Here is a 17,156-nt window from a genome sequence, read left to right on the forward strand (position 1 = left end):
CTCCCTCGGCAGCCACGGCTTCGCTGAGCGGGGCAGCAAGCAGCGGGGAGGCTGCCAGCGCGGCGGCCAGGGTCTGGGAGGCTGCCAGGGTATAGCCCTCGGTTGCAGCGCCCGCCACAGCCTGCAGCAGCATCAGGAGCTACAGCATGGAGCACTTGTGGGCAACTCGGTTGCAAGCTGCACGCGACATGGGTGCCTCCTCGTCTCCTCGGGCATCACCGCAGCTTGCCTCGGCGAAAGCGTAGGGCACCGCCGCCGCCGTCGCGCCGGCTGCGTCCACCAGGTTGGCGCTGGCTTGGGCCAGGGAGGACGCGAAGAAGCTGGCAAACTCGCCGCCAAAGGCCAGGGAATCCAGCACCACCAGATTGATGGCCTGGCTGGGCCCAAAGGCCATGCTTGCCGCCGTGGCTTGGGCCAGGCCCACCACCGCCTCTGGCTGGCCGGCGGCAAACGCCTGCGCCGCCGCGTCAGCCACCTCCTGCGCCTGCGTCTCGTTGCCCTCCGTCAGCAGCAGCGCGGCTTGCGTGGCAAAGGCGGCGGTGCCGGCGCCGCCCTCGGAGGCGGGCACGTTGGCGGCAGGCGGGGCGGCGGGCGCGGCAGGCTGCGTGCCGCCGGCGCCGACCCCGCCGATCGTCACCGGCAGCTCCAGCGCTGCCGGCGTTCCTGGCGAGCTGCGCTGGGCGGATCCAGGCAGCGCGGGGGCTTCAGCAGCCGGGCTGCCGAGTTGGGGCAGTATGGCCGCCGCGCTGCTGGCGCCGGGGCCGTCGACCGCTGTCTGCCACGCTAGCATCGACGCCTCCAGCAGTTCGGCGCCCCCTGCTTGCAGTCTGCGCCCTGCAGCATGATCTCAGAGGGGCTGTATGCGAGGGACGGCCAGGCGTCAACGCACAGGCCGCACACGCAGGCTGCAGGGGCCACATGGGGCTGGGTGCAGAGCCAGATGGTTGCAACTGTAGGGCAGGGCGTGCAGACCTCTGGCCAGCAGTTGGGTCCCAGAAGCAGGTTGAGCTCCAGCCGTGGTGAGCACCAGGGCCAGGAGCAGCACTGGAGCCTGTAACATCTTAGCATCTGACAAAGTGAGCGAAAGTGGAAGGAGGGCTTCTTGTGGCTCTGCCATCCCTGTCCTTTCTTCTGACCTCTTCAAAACTCAAGAACCTTGTTTACACGCTCTAAAATAATCCAAGAACGACTTGCACGCTGCAGCCAGCGTAGACACCAAAGAAATGGGCAGCGACGGTGTGCACCCCCGAGCTCTGCCGGCCGGCCCTACGCCTGCTGCTGCTGCTCCTTTGGCTGCTGCTTGCCCTTGTGCGGCTGCCGCTGCTGCTCCGCCGCCGGCGGCTCCTTCTCCGCCGCCTCGCCGCCGGACAGCTGCACCTCCGAGATGGGCACCCCCAGCCGCCGCCCCAGCTTCTCCACCACAAACCGCTCGCCGCCCGACACAAGCGACACCACGGTTCCGGGCCGCCCCGCCCTGCAGGCACAGGCCAGGCGCCGGCCGCGGTCAGGAGCCTCACAGCCACCCCAAAGACACACGCGCCCCCTGCGCCTGTCGCCACGCTGCAGCACGCATGCGTCTCGCACCTGCCGGTGCGCCCCGCGCGGTGCGCGTAGTGGGCGGCGTCTGTGGGCAGCTCCAGGTGGAACACGGCGTCGCAGTCGGGGATGTCGAGGCCGCGGGCCGCCACGTCGCTGACGATGAGCGCGCGGTAGTCGCCTGCTTGGGTGGGTTGCAAGCATGGGGGGGAGAGGGGGCACGGGGAGTGATGTTTCTGGAGAGTGAGCAGGCGTTGGAACGGAAACAGGGGGCAGCAGGGCTGGCCGGGCGGGGAGCGGGAGCGGGGCAGCGTGTTTCGGGGCAGCGTGGTTTCCCAGCGGGCGCACCGCGTCGGAACGCCGCCAGCGTCGTCTGCCGCTGCTGCTTGGTCAGCTCGCCGTGCAGGCTGGCCACCGCCATGCTGCGCGCCGCCAGCTTGGCCTCTGCGCGGCGGGGCGGTGATTATACAATTGGCCAACCAAGTGCAGCACTAGGTGCAATATGTGTTGGATTTGCGGGTGCCGCCCAGCGCTCGCTCACAAGCCTGGCGGCCTGGGGGCGGCCGAAACCCTCCTACACTGTATTTGTTTCGCAGCAGGTCCCCGGGCACCCTGCCAGCTGGCAGGCCATGCCCACCTGTGTCCTTGAGGCGCTGCTGGAAGTTCATGAACACCAGGGCCCGCTGCACGCCCAGCGCGTGCATGGTGCGCCTGCGGGCCACGCCACGCGCGCGAGGCGGGGCGGGTGTGAGCTGGATGGCGGGCACAGCTTCGATTCGAGCATAACAAGGCGGCACAGGGACAGGCAGGGCGCCGGGTGGCAGCGCTGCGGCCCTGCGGCCCGTGTTGCATTTCTGCGGATGTGCCCAGGCGGCCGCGGCCTCACCTCAGCATGTCAACCTTGTGCTGCGGGGCAGAGGCCACAAAGTGGTGGCGCAGGTGCGGCGGCATGGAGGCCGCCGCCGCCTGCTCGCTGCCCAGCCCGCCCGCGCTGCTGGTGCCCGGATTGTAGTCGGCCGCATCTGCCGAGGGAGACTTGGCGTCGCCCCACCCCCAGCTGGGCCGCCGCTCGTCGCGCGCCGGCGCCGCGCCCTCCGCCGCCGCCTCCTCGCCCTCCGCCGCCGCCTCGCCGCGCCGCCCGCTCAGCCCCGATTTCGCCGCCTCTGCTGCCGCCGCCGCCGCCGCCGCGGCCGCATCTTCTGCCGCCGCTGCGGTCGCTGCCGCGGGCTCTACGCCCACAAACACGCTGCGCGGGTTGGGGCACCAGGTGGCGGCCATCTGCAGGACGCGGGGCGTGAGGGTGGCGGACACCACCAGCGTCTGGCGCCCGCCCTCCGCCTTCTTGCCGGTGTGCTCGCAGATGCGGACCATCTCCTCTCGGAACTGCGGCGCAGCAGGCGCAGCAGGCGCAGCAGGCACAGCAGGCAGAACGCGGAGTGTGAGGAACTTGCAGGCAGGCAGGCACGCTAGCGAATCAGCAGCGGCACCACCAGACAACCACCACCACCACCAGCAGCAGCCGCAGCAGCACGCAGCCGGTATGCCACGGTACCGCAGCGGTACCGCATCACCTGCGGCGCCAGCAGCTGGTCCACCTCATCGAGGATGAGCAGCCGGGTCCTGCACAGGCACAGGTGCAGGCACAGGCACAGGGCTCAGTCGGGCAGGGAGCGGGCATCAGCAGGCATACAGGCACAGACAGCCCGGCTGCGGTTGCCAGCCACAGCACACAAGCCCTCGTGGCATGCCGCAAGCACCGCTGCCCCCCCGCCTGCTGCCCCCTCACTTGTGCGTCTGCAGAGAGCCGTCGCGGCTCAGCTCCGCCAGGCGCCCGGGCGTCCCCACCACCATGAAGGGCTTGTACATCTGCGCCCACAGGCCCACAGGGCACCGCCACAAGCCGCAATGCCTTTTGAGTCGCAATGCAGAAGCACGCTGGAAATGCAGGCGCGTGCTGCATGCAGGCAGGGCAGCGGTTGGGCCAGCCGCGCCCCAGCCGCGGGGCTCCCAGCCCGCCAGCCCCCTCGGCCCGCCCCGCGGGCCCACCTTGAGGTTCTCCCGCTGCCGCCAGATGGCGGCGCCGCCGATGGCCTGCTGCACGCCGCGCCGCGCCGACTCGGGCAGCAGGCTCTGGGCCACCCTCATGATCTGCATGGCCAGCTCCCGCGACGGCGCCACCACCACCACCTGCACCGACCCTGCCTGCCACGCCGTCTTGCGCGTCACCGAGGCCCACTCCTGCTCCGCGCGCTCCACCGCCAGCGTCAGCGCGGGCAGCAGGAAGGCCAGCGTCTTGCCGGAGCCGGTGTACGCCTGCAGCGCCACGTTGTCGCCCGCCAGGATGGGCGGGATGGCGCCCAGCTGGATGTCGGTGGGCGCATGGATGCCCTGCTGCGCCAGGAAGGGCTGCAGGGGCAGAGAGGAGGAAGGAAGGGATGTGAACACAGGGGCTCAACAAAGCAGGCAGCCGGCGGCGGCGCGGCGGCGGGCGGGGCGCGCTCACCGTCAGCCGCTTGTCCACACCCAGGCTCTTGAATGCATCGGCGCTCGTTGCAGAGGCCGGGGCTTCAGCGCTGGGTTCAGCTGCTGCTGCCGCCACCAGTTTTCGGGCGGCGTGGGCCAGCCGCCGGCCCCCGGCCTGCTGTGCAGGCACAGCTAGCAGCTTGGGCAGGCTGCTGGAGTGGTGTGCAAGCCTGGCGGCGCCGAGACGCAGCAGGAGGCTGCCGGTCGGGAGCGCCTGCGCAAGCATGGTGGTCTGCCGCCGCTGCTACAGACGTGGGATACAGCCAGGAGGTGAACAAGCTAGCGGGAGCATATGCATGCTGCAGGCGGGTCTCACTCTTGCGCCCTGCCCGCCTGGCACTGAAATGCCACCTCGCCGTGCATAATGCGCCTAATAAACGATCAGTGCTGTGTCGGTTGGACTCAGAGAAGGCCAGGGGACAGGCGCCAGCACCGCAAGCCACCGCAAGTCCGAAAGCTCAACACTGACGCACCATGGCTGCTGCAGCAGGCTCCTTGAGGGCCTGCACGTCAGCATGCACATTCCCCCGCCGGCAGCGGCCCCCTGGGCAGAGGTGCACCCCTCAGCCTCGGCAGCAGCAGCGGCGGCAGCAGCTGCGGCAGCGAGGCGGCCGTCCAGGCCCTGCAGCCTGCAGAGCGCAGCCCAGGGTGACTTTGTACGACGCCCACGACCGCCAGATACCTTATCAGCAGGCCTGGGACTGGCAGAAGGGCATGGTGGAGGCTGTGGTCAGTGCCTCGGCCGCCGCCGCCGCCGCTGCTTCCGCCTCGGAAGACCACCAGGGCAGCAGCAGCGCCACGCTGGGCAGCCTGGTGCTGCTGCAGCACCCGCCGGTGTACACCCTGGGCACGGGGGCCACGGAGGGGCACCTGAAGTTTGACGGTGCGGCGCCGCCGCTGCCGCTGTACCGCACAGAACGTGGCGGAGAGGTGCGCAAGCCCTCGTCTCCGGGTCCTGCCCCTGCCAGCTGCCTGCCGCCTGCTTGGCTGCCGGCTTGCGCAGGTGCTGCAGCCGCCGCCCCTGCCTCTTCTGACGCGTGGGCCCATCCTTTCTTTTCGTGTCAGGTGACGTACCACGGTCCCGGCCAGCTGGTACTGTACCCCATCCTGGACCTGCGGCGCCCGCCGCTGCAGCAGGACCTGCACTGGTACCTGCGCCAGCTGGAGGAGGTGGCCATCAGGTGGGTGGGCCGCTGAGGTGGGTGGTGCTGGGGTGGGCGGCAGGGCTGGCACAAGAGGTCCCCTTGTGTGCGGTGCGCCAACTGCGCATGGCTGCCCGTGCGCCTGCCACACCGGCCTTCCATGCCCGCCTGCGCACCCAGCCACGTGCCACCTGCCAGTGAAGGCATGCATGTGCCGCCCCCACGCACCGCCTGCTGCCCTGCGCCGCCCGCCGCAGGGCGCTGGAGGCGGCGTCGGGCCTGCGGGGCGAGCGCATTCCGGGCCTGACCGGGGTGTGGGTGGGCGGCCAGAAGGTGGCGGCCATTGGCGTGCGCGCCTCCCGCTGGGTGACCTACCACGGCCTGGCCCTCAACGTGGTCAACGACCTCGCCCCCTTCCGCCAGATCGTGCCCTGCGGCATCGCAGACCGGCCGGTGGCCAGCGTGGCGGGCCTGCTGGCGCAGCAGGCGCAGCAGGCGCAGCAGGCGCAGCAGGCGCGGCTTCAGACGCTAGAAGAGCAGCCGGCGCAGCAGCCCGTGCAGCAGCAAACACCCCAGCAGCAGCAACAGCAGCAGGTACTGGCGGCGGCCGACGGCGCGCTGGGCGAGGCGTGGGAGGACCCCCTGGCTGCCAGCCTGGCGCCTGAGGCGGCGCCTCCGCCCGTGGGCGCAGCGCTGGACGACCTGGGAGCCGGGTGGGCTGCACAGCAGGCGGCAGAGGCGGCCCTGATCGCCGAGTATCGGCATGCCATACTGGATGCTTTCCAGCAGGTGTTTGAAGTGGAGCTGGTGGTGGCAGACCCGGCGGGGATGGCGGCGCTGCTGGCGCCGGCGGCTGGCGCCGAGGCGAGGCCCGTGGCAGCGGCCTGATGCTTTGCGCCCCGGTGTGCAGAGGCAGGCAGTGTAACAGCGCTGCCGCCAATCGGTGGTTTACAGGGCGGATTTGAACAGTGATAGCATTCCATAGGATTAGCGGGTGATCCTGGAGGGTGAGTGGTGGCAAGGATGGGAGGTGTTGAATGAAGCACGCAGGTGTACAGGAGGGGTGTCAAGGAGCAGGCACTTTGCACGCCTGTCAGGGGGCCACGCCTGCCCAGGCAACCCAGGCCCCCTGGTTGCCGCCTGGCCGGCAGGCAGTTGCAGGGCGGCGCCACCCATGCCGCCCGCCGGCGCCGGAAGCATAATGTATGGTACCAGCAAATGTATGTATGTATGACACCGGCGCCGGCTGCTCAGTGCTGGCGCGAGAAGTTGCTCTTGGCGCTGATGCCCCTGGCGTCTGCGGCGGTGCGGTCGCACAGCGAGCTCAGGTCTTTCTGGCCGTCCACGTTGGTGGGGCCCCCGTTGCGCGCGGTGCTGGTCCTGCAGGCGAGGGGGTGGGGGTAAGCAGAGGTGTGGGCAAGGCCGGGCAGGCTAGATCCATCAGAAGCGCCATCCCTCCACCACAGGCAGGGCGGCACCCGCCAACCACCTCACCCGCCAGCCACCTCATCACCGTGCCCCACCCCCCGGCTGCCTGCGACGCCCTTGCCTGCACCCACCCACCAGTTTGACTTGTCGTCGTAGAAGCGGCAGGCCTCTGCGCGCGTGCCGTTGCTCTTGGGCCCGCCTGCCGCCACGATGGTGCTCACCACCTCCGCCATGGACACCCCCTTCTTGGTAGCAACCTTCTGCAGCGCCTGCGCCAGCCAGCACCGGCCGCAGCGCAGCGGGCAATCACACATGTTTTAGATGCCCGGAATTTCCTGCTGCATGCATGCAGCACATTGCCCCACAGATTGCCCCGCCCTGCCCCCACCTGCTCAAAGGCATCATAGGAGATGCGCTTGCCGCCCTTGGGCTTCACCTGCACAATAGGACCAGTCGGTTTCTGGTGTCGTTCCGTGTGGGTCCTGACGTCAGCTGGCGACAGCCAGAGGACGGCATGCAGTGGCATGCTGGGCACGCCAGGGGCATTGCTGGATGAAGCGGCTGGCCCGTCACTCACCGAGGTGAAGATGAGGTCTGCGTCAGTCACGGTGAACTTGCGGCAGTAGAGGCCGGCGTCCTTGAAGATCCTGCTGGCAAGGGAGGAGGAGCAGCCGCTTCTTCTGCCAAGCTTGGGCTGATCTGGCGCCCGCCACCCCATCAGCACCGCGGCGGGCGCTCACTTGCTGAAGGCGCGCCCCTCCAGGCCAGATGAGATGCCCGAGTCGCGGCCGCTGCCAAAGGCCGCGAAGGCAGTAAACACAACCCTCAAGTCGTTGGACTGCAGCGGGTGGGGGTGGGGGTGGGGGTGGTGGAGGTAGTTGGGGGCGGCGGCGGGGGTAGTTGGCGGGCGACAGCGGCGGAAGCCAATTGGCAAGGAGCGGATTGCCGGGTGGTCTCTTTGGCTTTTAAGACCGCTCTTCTGCCCAGCCACGGTGCCAGGGGCGAGCTGGGAAGCCTCCAGCGACCGCAAGCAGCGCGCTTGACTCGGTTGACTGTCGCCCGACTCACCATTATGTGCCTGCTGGTGGAGTACTCGATGCAATGAAGCCGGAGGGGAGGGCTAATAGCGGTTCGTAAAGCTCTATGAGCCACTGTGGAGCCCAGTCAGCACAAGCCCCTTGTGTAAGTACGCAAGCAGGCATTCAAAACTGAATTGGGAGTGCCCGGATCACTTAGATTTAACTGCTTACCCCGCTGTGTGCCCTTAGAGCCTCTGGGTTTGAAGCCGGCACCACCACCCTCCACGATGTCTGTTGCCGTCGCGCTGGCCCGCAGCTGGAGGGGGGCGGGATGCCGGGGTGTCGGTCTGGCACGGCTGGGATGGGCGGCGGGCCAGCACGCAGCCCTGGACGCCGCCGCCGCCGCCCCCGCCACGGGGCGCTGGGTGCCGCCGCTGGCCCCGCCGTTACCGGGCAGCCAGGCCCCCGCCGGGTGCAGGGCCTACACGACGCCGCCCGTGGAGGCCTGGGAGAGCCTGCGGGACAGCTTCAGCAGCATCACTGCCGAGGTGGGGGACGACGGCGTGGCGGTGCTGGCCATCGACCGACCCCAGGCCCTCAATGCCCTCAACTCCCAGGCAGGCCCCGGCCCCAGGCCGTGTCGCGCACCGAAGCGCAGCCTGCATGGCTCGCAGCGCCCCGTTGCCGCCCTGGCAGCGCCTGTGTTGCTTCACCATACAGGCAGGCAGCCCAGCCTGGTGCGCGCCCGCTCCGTCCTCGCCCCTCCACATCGCTCCACATTCCTCGCGCAGGTCATGTCTGAGCTAGTGTCTGCCTGCTTGTACCTGGACCGCAACCACTCCACCGCCAAGGTGGGGCGGCCAGCCCCGGCATATGGGGCCAGCCCGCAGCAGCCAGTCGCGCTGCGTTGCAGCGCCAGCAGCCCCGCTCTGCGCTGGTTGCCCGACCATTCCTTTTTGCCCTCGACACCCCTCACTCCTGCGTCCCTCCCCGCCGGCTGTGCCCTGCTGTGCCATGCCCTGCCTCCCGCCTGGCGCCAGGTCATCATCATCACTGGGTCAGGCGACAAGGCCTTTGCGGCTGGGGCAGACATCAAAGAGATGGCGGCAGTCACTTACTCAGAGGTGTTCCCCTGGCGCTGCCCTGTCCCTGGCTGCAGGCCAGCGGTGCTAGGTGCAGCTAGGTGCAGCCCGGAAGACATGCTCAGCTGCCCCTGAGCGGGCGCACCCTGCCTGCCTGCCCTGCAGGCCTACAACAACAGCTTGCTCAACGGCTGGGAGACGCTCCGCACGTGAGCCAGCTGGCCGCCGCCTGCCAGCAGGCCTCGCTGCCGGGCCAGGCCACGCCCACCCGCCTCCTGCCTCGCTGCGGCTGCGGCAGTGCGCGCATGCTGGCAGCCGTGCTGGCACCGCGCCTTGAGCGTGCCCACCCAACGCTCCCGCTCCCTCCCTCCCCAGCGCAGCGTGCGCAAGCCGCTCATCGCCGCGGTCAACGGCTACGCGCTGGGGGGCGGCTGCGAGCTGGCGCTGATGTGCGACATCGTGCTGGCCTCAGACAGAGCCCAGTTTGGGCAGGTGGGGGACCACCCTGCCTCGCCTGTGTTGTTTCCCGGGAGCTGTGCCTGTACTTCTGGCAGGCTGCTGCTTGGGGGGCGGGGATGCTGGTGGAGCCGTGGGCGGGAGCACCTCGCAGCTGTCTTGCCTGTGCGGCTGGGCGAGGTGCCCGCCTGCCTCCCAGGCCCCATGACCGCCCCGCCACCCTCCCCTTGCGCCTCCCTCCTCCTCCCGTCCTCCCTGCCCCTCCAGCCCGAGATCACGCTGGGCGTGATCCCGGGCATGGGCGGCACGCAGCGCCTGCCGCGCGCGGTGGGCAGGAGCCGCGCCATGGAGCTGATCCTGACGGGGGACCGCATCGGGGCGGAGGAGGCGGTACGCATCGGGCTGGCCAGCCGCGCGGTACCGCACGGCGAGCTGATGGCGGAGGCGCGCAAGGTGCGGAGCGGGTGTGCTTGTGTGGCGGCGGTGGTGGTGTGCTTGCGGCGCCAGCGTGGTCAATCGCCTTTCTGCCGCCTCCCCACGCCCCGCTGTCGCTACGCCTGCGTGCCACCAGCCCACCACACCTCTCCCTCCCCCCCCCCCACTGCGCCCCAGGTTGCGGCCAAGATAGCCAGCCACTCCGCCCCCGCGGTGGCCAAGGCCAAGGAGTGCGTGGCTGTGGCTCAGGAGGCGGCGCTGGGGGAGGGGCTGCGCTTTGAGAAGCGCGAGTTCTGGTCCTGCTTTGCGCTGGAGGACCAGAAGGAGGGGATGGCGGCGTTTGTGCAAAAGCGCGCGCCGCAGTGGGTGCACAAGTGAGGCTTGATTTGATACACGTTGGCATACAAGCAGTTCTGTTTTGAGCAGGTTGTGAGCGCACAAGCCCAGGGGTGTGTCTACCGATTGACTGCGGGCACCCTCACGCCGACGCCCAGCGCGGGACAAATGGCTGCGCCGTGAAGCTGAGGTGGGAGGTGGCCGTCGGCGGCGCTGCCGCTGCTGCGTCTGCATCGGGGAGCGGGAAGGAGTCCTCCATGCGCGCCACCTCATAGGCTGCCTCCTCATATGCCAGCGTGTCTGCCCTGGCCTCGGCCTCCTGCAGCCGCAGCTGCAGCTGCTCCACCTGGCCCGCCAGCCTCTGGATCTCTGCCGCCTGCTGCATGGCCAGCTTGGACGCCTCCGCCTCCGCCTCCGCCTGCTGAGCGCGCAGCTGAGCCGCCTCCTGCTCGGCCGCGGCCAGGTGCTGCCGCAGCTGGGCGGCGGCCTTGCGCTGCGTCTCCAGCTTGGCACCCAGCTTTGCCTCGGACGCCGTGGCGGCCTGCTCCACGGCCGTCACCATCTGCTGCAGCTGCGCATGGGCCATGGCATTGGCTGCATCACGAGCCTGAGCCTCCTGCTGGTGCTGCTCCACGTGCTGCTCTGCCGCAGCCAGCCCCACCGCCAGCTGCCGCGCCCGCTCCTCTGCCGCCGTGGCGCGGTGCACGGCTGCCTCCAGCTGCAATCGCAAGCGTGGGGTCGATTTCAGGAGGGCGTGCCATTGGTCAGGGGATGCAGCATTCAGAGGGCAGAGCTGGTGAAGGCGAGTGGCTGGTGGCGACGAGCGGCTGTGGGAGATGGCTGCACACTCACCAGGTCCTGCTGCTTGTCCAGCTGATCGTGGGCTGCCTGTGCGCGCCTGTCGGCTTCGGCAGCCCGGGCGATGGCGGCCTGCAGCTCTCTAGAGCGCACTTGCATTGCGTTGACCGGCAGTATGTCGACAGGTGCCTGCGCGATGCAGATGCTGTTTCGATGGATAATCAAACCATGCTAGAGCATTGGCAGGGAGGGCGGGGCGCCGGTTGCGCGCGGGAACGATGAAAAAATGCCACGGAGGCAGGCAAAACCCTGCTCTTTCACCAGTCATCGATCGATTGATTGCAAGTGAGTGAGGAAGCTGCCCTGATTCATGGCAGCGCTGTGCCGGTGCCCTGCCCTGCCTTCCCTCGGCGGGGCCTCCCCGAAGCGGCCCTGCAGGCGAGCCACCGCTTGCAAGTCGCAGCAGCAGCCGCAGCAGCAATGGCCCCTCAACATGCAGGAGGGCAGCAGCAGCACCCGCCGCCGCCTGCTGGCGGCTGCCGCCGCGCTGCCGCCCTGCGCGTGCGCCGTCTGCGCTGCGGCGTCTGCCGCGGAGCAGCAGCAGCGGCCGCGCAGCGGGGTGCTGGACCGCGCCTTTGCTGCGGCCATGGCGGAGGGCATGGCAGAGTATGAGGCCAGCGTCGCTCCCCTGAAGCGCCTCCTCTTTGGTGAGCTGCTGGAGGGCCTGCCGGCCACCGCCACCAGCCAGGAGCCCGCTCAGCTGCTGGAGCTGGGAGTGGGCACAGGCCCAAACCTGCCATGCTACGCTGGATTCTACGGCCTGGGCGGTAGCGGTGGCGGCGGGGCCGGCAGCAGCAGCACGGGCGGCAGTGCCAGCAGCAGTGGCAGCGCAGCAAGCGCCGCGCCTCCGCCACCCCTGCACATCACCGGCCTGGACCCCAACGCCTTCATGCGCCCCTACCTGGAGCAGAGCCTGCAGCGCGCCGGCTGGCCACGTGAGCGCCTCACCTGGGTGGAGGGCAGCGCAGAGGCGGTGCCGCTGGCGGATGCCTCCATGGACGCCGTCGTGTGCACACTGGTGGGGCCCCTGGGTGGCCGCCCACCCTGCCCCTCCTGCTTCCCGCGTGGCGCCTCCTGCTTCGACTGGCCAAGCTGTCGATGCCTCGCCTCGTCTCCTGGCGCTGGCGCTGCTGCTCAGGGCTGAGGCATGCGCCTGCCCTCGCTCTCCACTCCCAAGCCTGCCTGCCGCTCAACACACGCATCCCTCCCCCCCTGCACCGCCCGTGCCACAGGTGCTGTGCTCGGTGTCGGATGTGGAGGCGGTGGTGCGGGAGGCGTCGCGGGTGTTGAAGCTGGGCGGAGCGATGCTGTTCATTGAGCACACGGCAGCACAGGTGGGCAGCGCGGCCGGCGGCAGCCGGTCCCTGCCTGCTGCCGCCTGTCCCTGCCGATGATCCACTGATGCGGTGCTTGCCAGCCGGCGCCCGACTTGCCTTGCCCCTGCCTGCCTCGCACCCGCAGGGCCAGCCGCTGCTGTGGGCGGCCCAGCGGCTGCTCAACCCGCTGCAGTGCCTACTGGCCGACAACTGCCACCTCACGCGCGACCCGCTGCCGCTGCTGGAGGCCTGCCCAGGCTTCTGCGGCGGCGTGGAGGCGCGGCGGCTGAGCGTGGAGGGAGCCTCGCTGATTGCGCCGCACGTGGCGGGCATTGCGCGGCGCCAGGCAGAGGTGCTGTGAGGGCGCCGCCTCATGTGCAGCTGCCTGCCCTTCATTTGCCATGGTGTGTGTGCCTTTCCTGCCACTAATCCACACATGTGCCCCTAGCCCTTGCTCTCTGATGTCTGGCAGCTGCCCTACTAATAGTACGCTGTCACACCGGGGAAGGAAGGGGGTTTCTTCTCAGGTTGGAGTGGGGGCAGTGGAGGCAACAAAGAATAGGCGACACACGCACTGCTGGGTAATGGGGGGCTGCAAATGAATTGTGGTTGAATACTCGAGTGCTACGCCACCTTCGGCGCCCCGGACCGGGGCGCCGGTGTGTAAGATGGTACACGCTGCTGCACGCCGTTGCCAGCCGGGGTGGCCGCTGCTGAGGTGGGGACGCCGGCTTGCTGCAGGCGGCCGCCAGGCGGGCCTGCCGGCCTGCCTGCGGCGCCTACGCCAGCGCCCCCCTCCACCAGCCGCGCCCGCCGCCGGCGGCGAGCGGCTTAGCTCCACCACGGCTTCTCGCCAGTGCGGAAATCGGTCTCGGTCCTACGCGGGGCAGAGGAGGAGGAAGGAGCGAGGAGGGCTCAGCGGCAGAGCTTCAGGCCGGTCCGAGACAGCACAGCTCCTGCTGCGCCGCAGCTGGCCGGCCTCCTGCCCCGGGGCTCCGTGTGCTGCCGCCGGCTGGACCCCGCCGTCTCTCCGCCCACACCACCCACACCGCCCACGCCGCCCAGGAGGGCCGGCCGCCTGCGCCGCTCACCAGGGGGTGAAGGACACGACGTCGTCCACAATGCTGAGGTGGGCCAGGGCGAGGGAGAGCGGGGCGGGGCCGCGGATCTTCTTGCCCTCCGAGTTGTACTGGCTGCCGTGGCACGGGCACATGAACTTGTTCTCCGCGTTGTTCCAGGGCACGACGCAGCCCAGGTGGGTGCACACGGCGTTGAGGCCGTAGTTCTCGATCGAACCGTCCTTGGTGACGATCAGGTAGGTGGCGTCGGCCTGCACGGGGTGGGGAGGAGGGAGGAGGGAGGGAGCGGATGCGGGTGAGCGGCGGGGGAGGGCGGGCAGCGCGCGTAGCGTGCGTAGCTCTCAGGAGTGGCAGACCGACGGCTGGGGGGCCGCGGCGGCACGGCAGCGACGCTGCCTGGGAACTGGGAACTGCGGCCCTGTTGGCTGGCTGGGCTGCACACGGGCTGCAAGCTGCGAGCGGCTGATTGGGAGGGACAGCCGCCGTGCCGCTGCCGGCCTGCCGGTCCAAACGGTTGCCGCCGTGCGCGGCGCACGGCGCTCCCTTAGCTCCCACGCCCCAGGCGGCTGCCTCTGCTGCACGCTCCAGGGCTGAGGCTGGCCTGAGCATTGCCTGCGCTGCGCTGCTGCGGTGCCTCTGCCGCATGCTGCCGCTGCACCTCCGCGCCGCACCGAACCAGGCTCCAAAGGACCAGACGGGCGCGAGGCCCACCCGACTGGCAGCAACACAAACCCACAGCAGGCATGCAGCAACAGGGGAGCAGGTGCAGCAGGTGCAGGCTGGGCGGCGCGCGCACCTTGAGGCCCTGCACAAGCGAGCGGTCGCCCACGGGGTGGGTCTTGAGCCAGGCGGATGCCTTGACGTCAGCGCCCAGGGCGTCCTTGGCCACAGTGCCGCCGCCGCCGCCGCCCTTGCTGCAGCGGGAGGCAGGGGAGCAGGCCCGGGACGCGTTTGGAAGTGCCCGCGCGCCGGATCAGGCAGGGCGGCGGCGTTGTAGTGGCTGCCGCCGAGCCCCGCCCCGGGCTCACCTGGGAGGCACGAAGAACACGGCGAAGGGGCCCGCCAGGCCAACGGCGGGGGCACCGATGGCGCCCACCAGCAGCCAGTTCTGCAGCAGGGCGTGGTGCAAGGGGCGATGAGGGGAGAAGTGCAGCGAACCAGCCAACGGCCGGAGGGGGCTGGATTGGATGCCAACCCGCTGATGGCGATGTGCAGAGGCTGCGGGGCGCCCAATGCCTGGCGCTGTCGGTCCCTCGGAGAGATGGCATCAACCCCCGGCTGAATTGGGAGCCCCAGACGCTTGCACTCACCATGAGAACGCGCTTCTCCATGCTGGGCACGTCCTCCGCGGCAACAGAGGCCGCGCGGGCAGCCAGAGGCGCCCGACGGGCCGGGCGGGCAGCATTGGCCCTAAAGGCCGGAGCCACAGTCACCTTGCTGCTAAGAGTCGCCTGCATGACTCCTGACTGTGCCTCCGGTGCAAGAGCGCCCGGAAGGCGGGTGCGGGTAGATAACCTGTACCTGGCGCAGTACAATCGCGGAGGAAAGCGCAGGGAATGGATATTTCCCTGCGTGATCACGAGCAACGCAGGAGGCCGCGGGATTGTTTGTTATTCTTGCATAGGCTTAGTCGCCACATATGCAGGATGCCAGTTGCAAGCGGGGCGATCGGCGGGTCTTGCCTGCACCCAGGAAGGTTGCATCGCCTCCCAGAGACCTGCCCGGGCGCCGCGAGCATCTGGGAAGCTGCAGGGCAGGGGGCGAGGGGTCACACCCGCCGCCCAGCCGCCGCCCCCAGGGCCGCCCGCCAGGCAGGGGCAGAGCCCAGCTGCCTCGTGCTGCCGCCCCGTTGGATGGGTGGGCTGCTCCGCACTGCTCTGTCCTTTTTTGCATGTGGGGCAGCTACTTGTGTTCCACTGCAATCATTACATACCGGCTGGATGCAGCGTGCGTCAAATCTCGGCGTGCAGCTTCGGCCGGCCAAACAATTCAAGGAACAAGCGCTATGGGGGCTCAAAACATCGCGGGTGGCTGACACACTAGGCTGGACAGTACGCATAATAAGGCAGGCAGCGCGCCTGGCCTTCTCTCGGAACACAAGCCTGCTGGGGTGCAGGCTCCCGCCCATTCAGGGCGCGATGAAATCCAGGCTGGTGGTGGGCGCGGCGCTGGTAGCGGGGGTGAGCAGGAAGAAGTCGCGCCACAGCTCCCGCCCGCTCTCCAGCATGGGCAGCGGCAGCACATCCAGCACCTCCTCCGCCTCTGCAGGGGGGCAGGGGCCAGGGGGCGTTCCTCAGGCAGCCGCCGAGCGCAATGGGCGGCCGACCCTACCCAAGCCAGCCCGGCACGCAGCGGCAACGCAGGCGCAACGCCAGCAGCCGCGCACCGCTTGCGGCAGTCGCCAGCGCCGCGGGCGCTGGCGCCGCCGCGTCGCCGGGCGCGCCGTCGCGCGCGGCCGCCTCGGCCGCCGCCTCAGCCGCCGCCGCCGCCACCTGCTCCTCCTCTCGCTCCGCATCCTCGGGTACCATCGTCTCCGTCAGCTGCTCCTGCACAGACAGGTGCAGCGCGGAGGAGGAGCCCGAGGCGCGGGGGCTGCGCGCCAGGGATAGGTCTGGGGCTGCCTGGTCAAAGTAGTCTGAAGAGGAGGCTGCACGCGTGGCACGGGTGGGGGGCAGGGGGAGGGCGCACGACAACAAGGGAGAGAGGGGCGTGAGCGTGCGGCGGTGGTGTGGTGGGGCGTGGCGCGCTGCCGGGTGTGGGGCTGGCTGGCCAGGCCACATGCGTGTGGGGTGCAGACCCCTGCCCTGCGCATGCGCCGTGCCGGATGCCGCGCTGCGTGGGGAAGCAGGGCGCAGGCGCCGGGCGCCGCCGCCGCCGCTGGCACTCACGCGCCAGGCCCGAGCGGGAGGCGGTGGGGGTGAGCAGGCCCATGTCCCGGGAGTCGATGCGGGGGATGCCCAGGGAGGGCATGTGGAGCCAGGAGGGGATGCCGCGGCGCAGCGCGGCCTCGCCCGCGGCCGCGCCGCCGCCGGCGGCGCCGCCGTTGGCCGCCGCCGCGGCGGCGGCGGCGCGGGAGCTGCGCCGCGCGGCGCGCCGCCGCTGGGCGTTGGCAAAGGCGGTGACCTGGCGCAGGCACTCGTCGATGGTGGCCTCTATGGCGCAGTTGGCCTGCGGGGCGGGGGCGGCGTTGTTAAGAGGGCGCGGGCAGGGGCGGTGTAAGGGTCGCAGCCGGGGCGGCAGCGGGGGCAGGCTGCCCGCCCGGAGAAGAACGGGCGCTGCCCGCCCGCCTGCCTGCCTGCCTGCCTGCCTGCTGCTCAGCAACGTGCCACGGCCAGCCAGCCACCGCCTGTCTGGCAGGCAGGCGCAGCAGCCTCCGTGCAGCGCTGCAGGCGAGGCTCCCGCGCCGCAGCAAGCCAGCCGTGGCGCAGGAGTCCCTCCGGCGCAGGCAGGCGTCACCTGTATGGCCGACAGCTTGCCCCAGGTGGCGCGCCTGCCCTCGTTCAGCGCCACCAGCAGGTCGGCTTTGCTGAGGTTGATCACGCTCTTGGCTGCGGGGGGCGGGGAGGGAGAGGGCGGGGGGGGCGGGGCGGGTGTAGGGTGTGGGTTACTATGGGTGTGGGCGTTCAGAGGAGGAGGAAGAGGAGGACAAACGGCGCATGTGGGCGACGTTGGGGGAGGTGGAAGGTGGGAGGAGGGGGCAAGTGAGAGGAGAAGGGGGAGAGCATGGGTGGAGGAGGGCTGGGCAAGTCGGAGGAGCGCCGCCACTGCAGCCGCCACACAAGCCGCCAGGCAGCCGCCACTCAAGCAGCCACGCAGCCGCCACATGGGCAGCCACGCCCATGCAGGCAGGCGGGCGGGCAGGCAGGCGGACAGCCGGGGCCGTGCCTGTGCTGAAGGTGGTGACGGGGAGCACCATCGTGCAATCTCCCTCCCACGGCTGCAGGGC

At 70.1% G+C, this 17,156-nt stretch overlaps 6 protein-coding genes across 6 annotated transcripts in view; 2 read left to right on the top strand and 4 right to left on the bottom strand.

The window, feature by feature from the left end:
- Nucleotides 1-1,266: 1,266 nt before the first annotated feature.
- CHLNCDRAFT_51607 (hypothetical protein) lies at nucleotides 1,267-4,285 on the bottom strand (the record flags this gene model as incomplete). The annotated part of the gene is made up of 9 exons (XM_005848869.1): nucleotides 1,267-1,474; nucleotides 1,585-1,717; nucleotides 1,885-1,980; nucleotides 2,174-2,247; nucleotides 2,423-2,919; nucleotides 3,108-3,156; nucleotides 3,323-3,471; nucleotides 3,583-3,942; nucleotides 4,040-4,285. 9 exons carry the CDS (start codon nucleotides 4,283-4,285, stop codon nucleotides 1,267-1,269), a joined length of 1,812 nt encoding a protein of 603 aa, XP_005848931.1.
- A 452-nt stretch (nucleotides 4,286-4,737) lies between these two features.
- CHLNCDRAFT_12548 (hypothetical protein) lies at nucleotides 4,738-5,666 on the top strand (the record flags this gene model as incomplete). The annotated part of the gene is made up of 4 exons (XM_005848662.1): nucleotides 4,738-4,788; nucleotides 4,843-4,989; nucleotides 5,125-5,240; nucleotides 5,459-5,666. Coding segments are annotated over 4 exons (522 nt in total), but the record flags the coding sequence as incomplete, so codon positions are not given.
- A 785-nt stretch (nucleotides 5,667-6,451) lies between these two features.
- On the bottom strand, nucleotides 6,452-7,700 carry CHLNCDRAFT_144392 (hypothetical protein; the record flags this gene model as incomplete). The annotated part of the gene is made up of 6 exons (XM_005848870.1): nucleotides 6,452-6,581; nucleotides 6,765-6,898; nucleotides 7,018-7,065; nucleotides 7,207-7,276; nucleotides 7,370-7,467; nucleotides 7,674-7,700. 6 exons carry the CDS (start codon nucleotides 7,698-7,700, stop codon nucleotides 6,452-6,454), a joined length of 507 nt encoding a protein of 168 aa, XP_005848932.1.
- A 235-nt stretch (nucleotides 7,701-7,935) lies between these two features.
- On the top strand, nucleotides 7,936-12,642 carry CHLNCDRAFT_57521 (hypothetical protein; the record flags this gene model as incomplete). Its single annotated transcript, XM_005848663.1, has 10 exons — nucleotides 7,936-8,385; nucleotides 8,440-8,499; nucleotides 8,689-8,772; nucleotides 8,896-8,939; nucleotides 9,111-9,222; nucleotides 9,454-9,639; nucleotides 9,799-9,995; nucleotides 11,194-11,833; nucleotides 12,048-12,149; nucleotides 12,277-12,642. 10 exons carry the CDS (start codon nucleotides 7,936-7,938, stop codon nucleotides 12,490-12,492), a joined length of 2,091 nt encoding a protein of 696 aa, XP_005848725.1. The 3' UTR covers nucleotides 12,493-12,642.
- A 239-nt stretch (nucleotides 12,643-12,881) lies between these two features.
- CHLNCDRAFT_57522 (hypothetical protein) lies at nucleotides 12,882-14,541 on the bottom strand (the record flags this gene model as incomplete). Its single annotated transcript, XM_005848871.1, has 5 exons — nucleotides 12,882-13,008; nucleotides 13,223-13,461; nucleotides 14,007-14,124; nucleotides 14,239-14,318; nucleotides 14,521-14,541. 5 exons carry the CDS (start codon nucleotides 14,539-14,541, stop codon nucleotides 12,963-12,965), a joined length of 504 nt encoding a protein of 167 aa, XP_005848933.1. The 3' UTR covers nucleotides 12,882-12,962.
- A 797-nt stretch (nucleotides 14,542-15,338) lies between these two features.
- Nucleotides 15,339-17,156, bottom strand: part of CHLNCDRAFT_144397 (hypothetical protein) — a gene marked incomplete at both ends in the record, with an annotated part of 6,516 nt that continues 4,698 nt past the window's right edge. The window contains 4 exons of the mRNA XM_005848872.1: nucleotides 15,339-15,472; nucleotides 15,597-15,857; nucleotides 16,099-16,378; nucleotides 16,667-16,758. Of these exons, the coding sequence (XP_005848934.1) occupies nucleotides 15,339-15,472; nucleotides 15,597-15,857; nucleotides 16,099-16,378; nucleotides 16,667-16,758 (767 nt within the window). The remainder of the gene's footprint in view (nucleotides 15,473-15,596; nucleotides 15,858-16,098; nucleotides 16,379-16,666; nucleotides 16,759-17,156) is intronic.

The sequence above is a fragment of the Chlorella variabilis genome, assembly GCF_000147415.1.
Source record: "Chlorella variabilis unplaced genomic scaffold CHLNCscaffold_7, whole genome shotgun sequence".
Taxonomy (NCBI): Eukaryota; Viridiplantae; Chlorophyta; class Trebouxiophyceae; order Chlorellales; family Chlorellaceae; genus Chlorella; species Chlorella variabilis.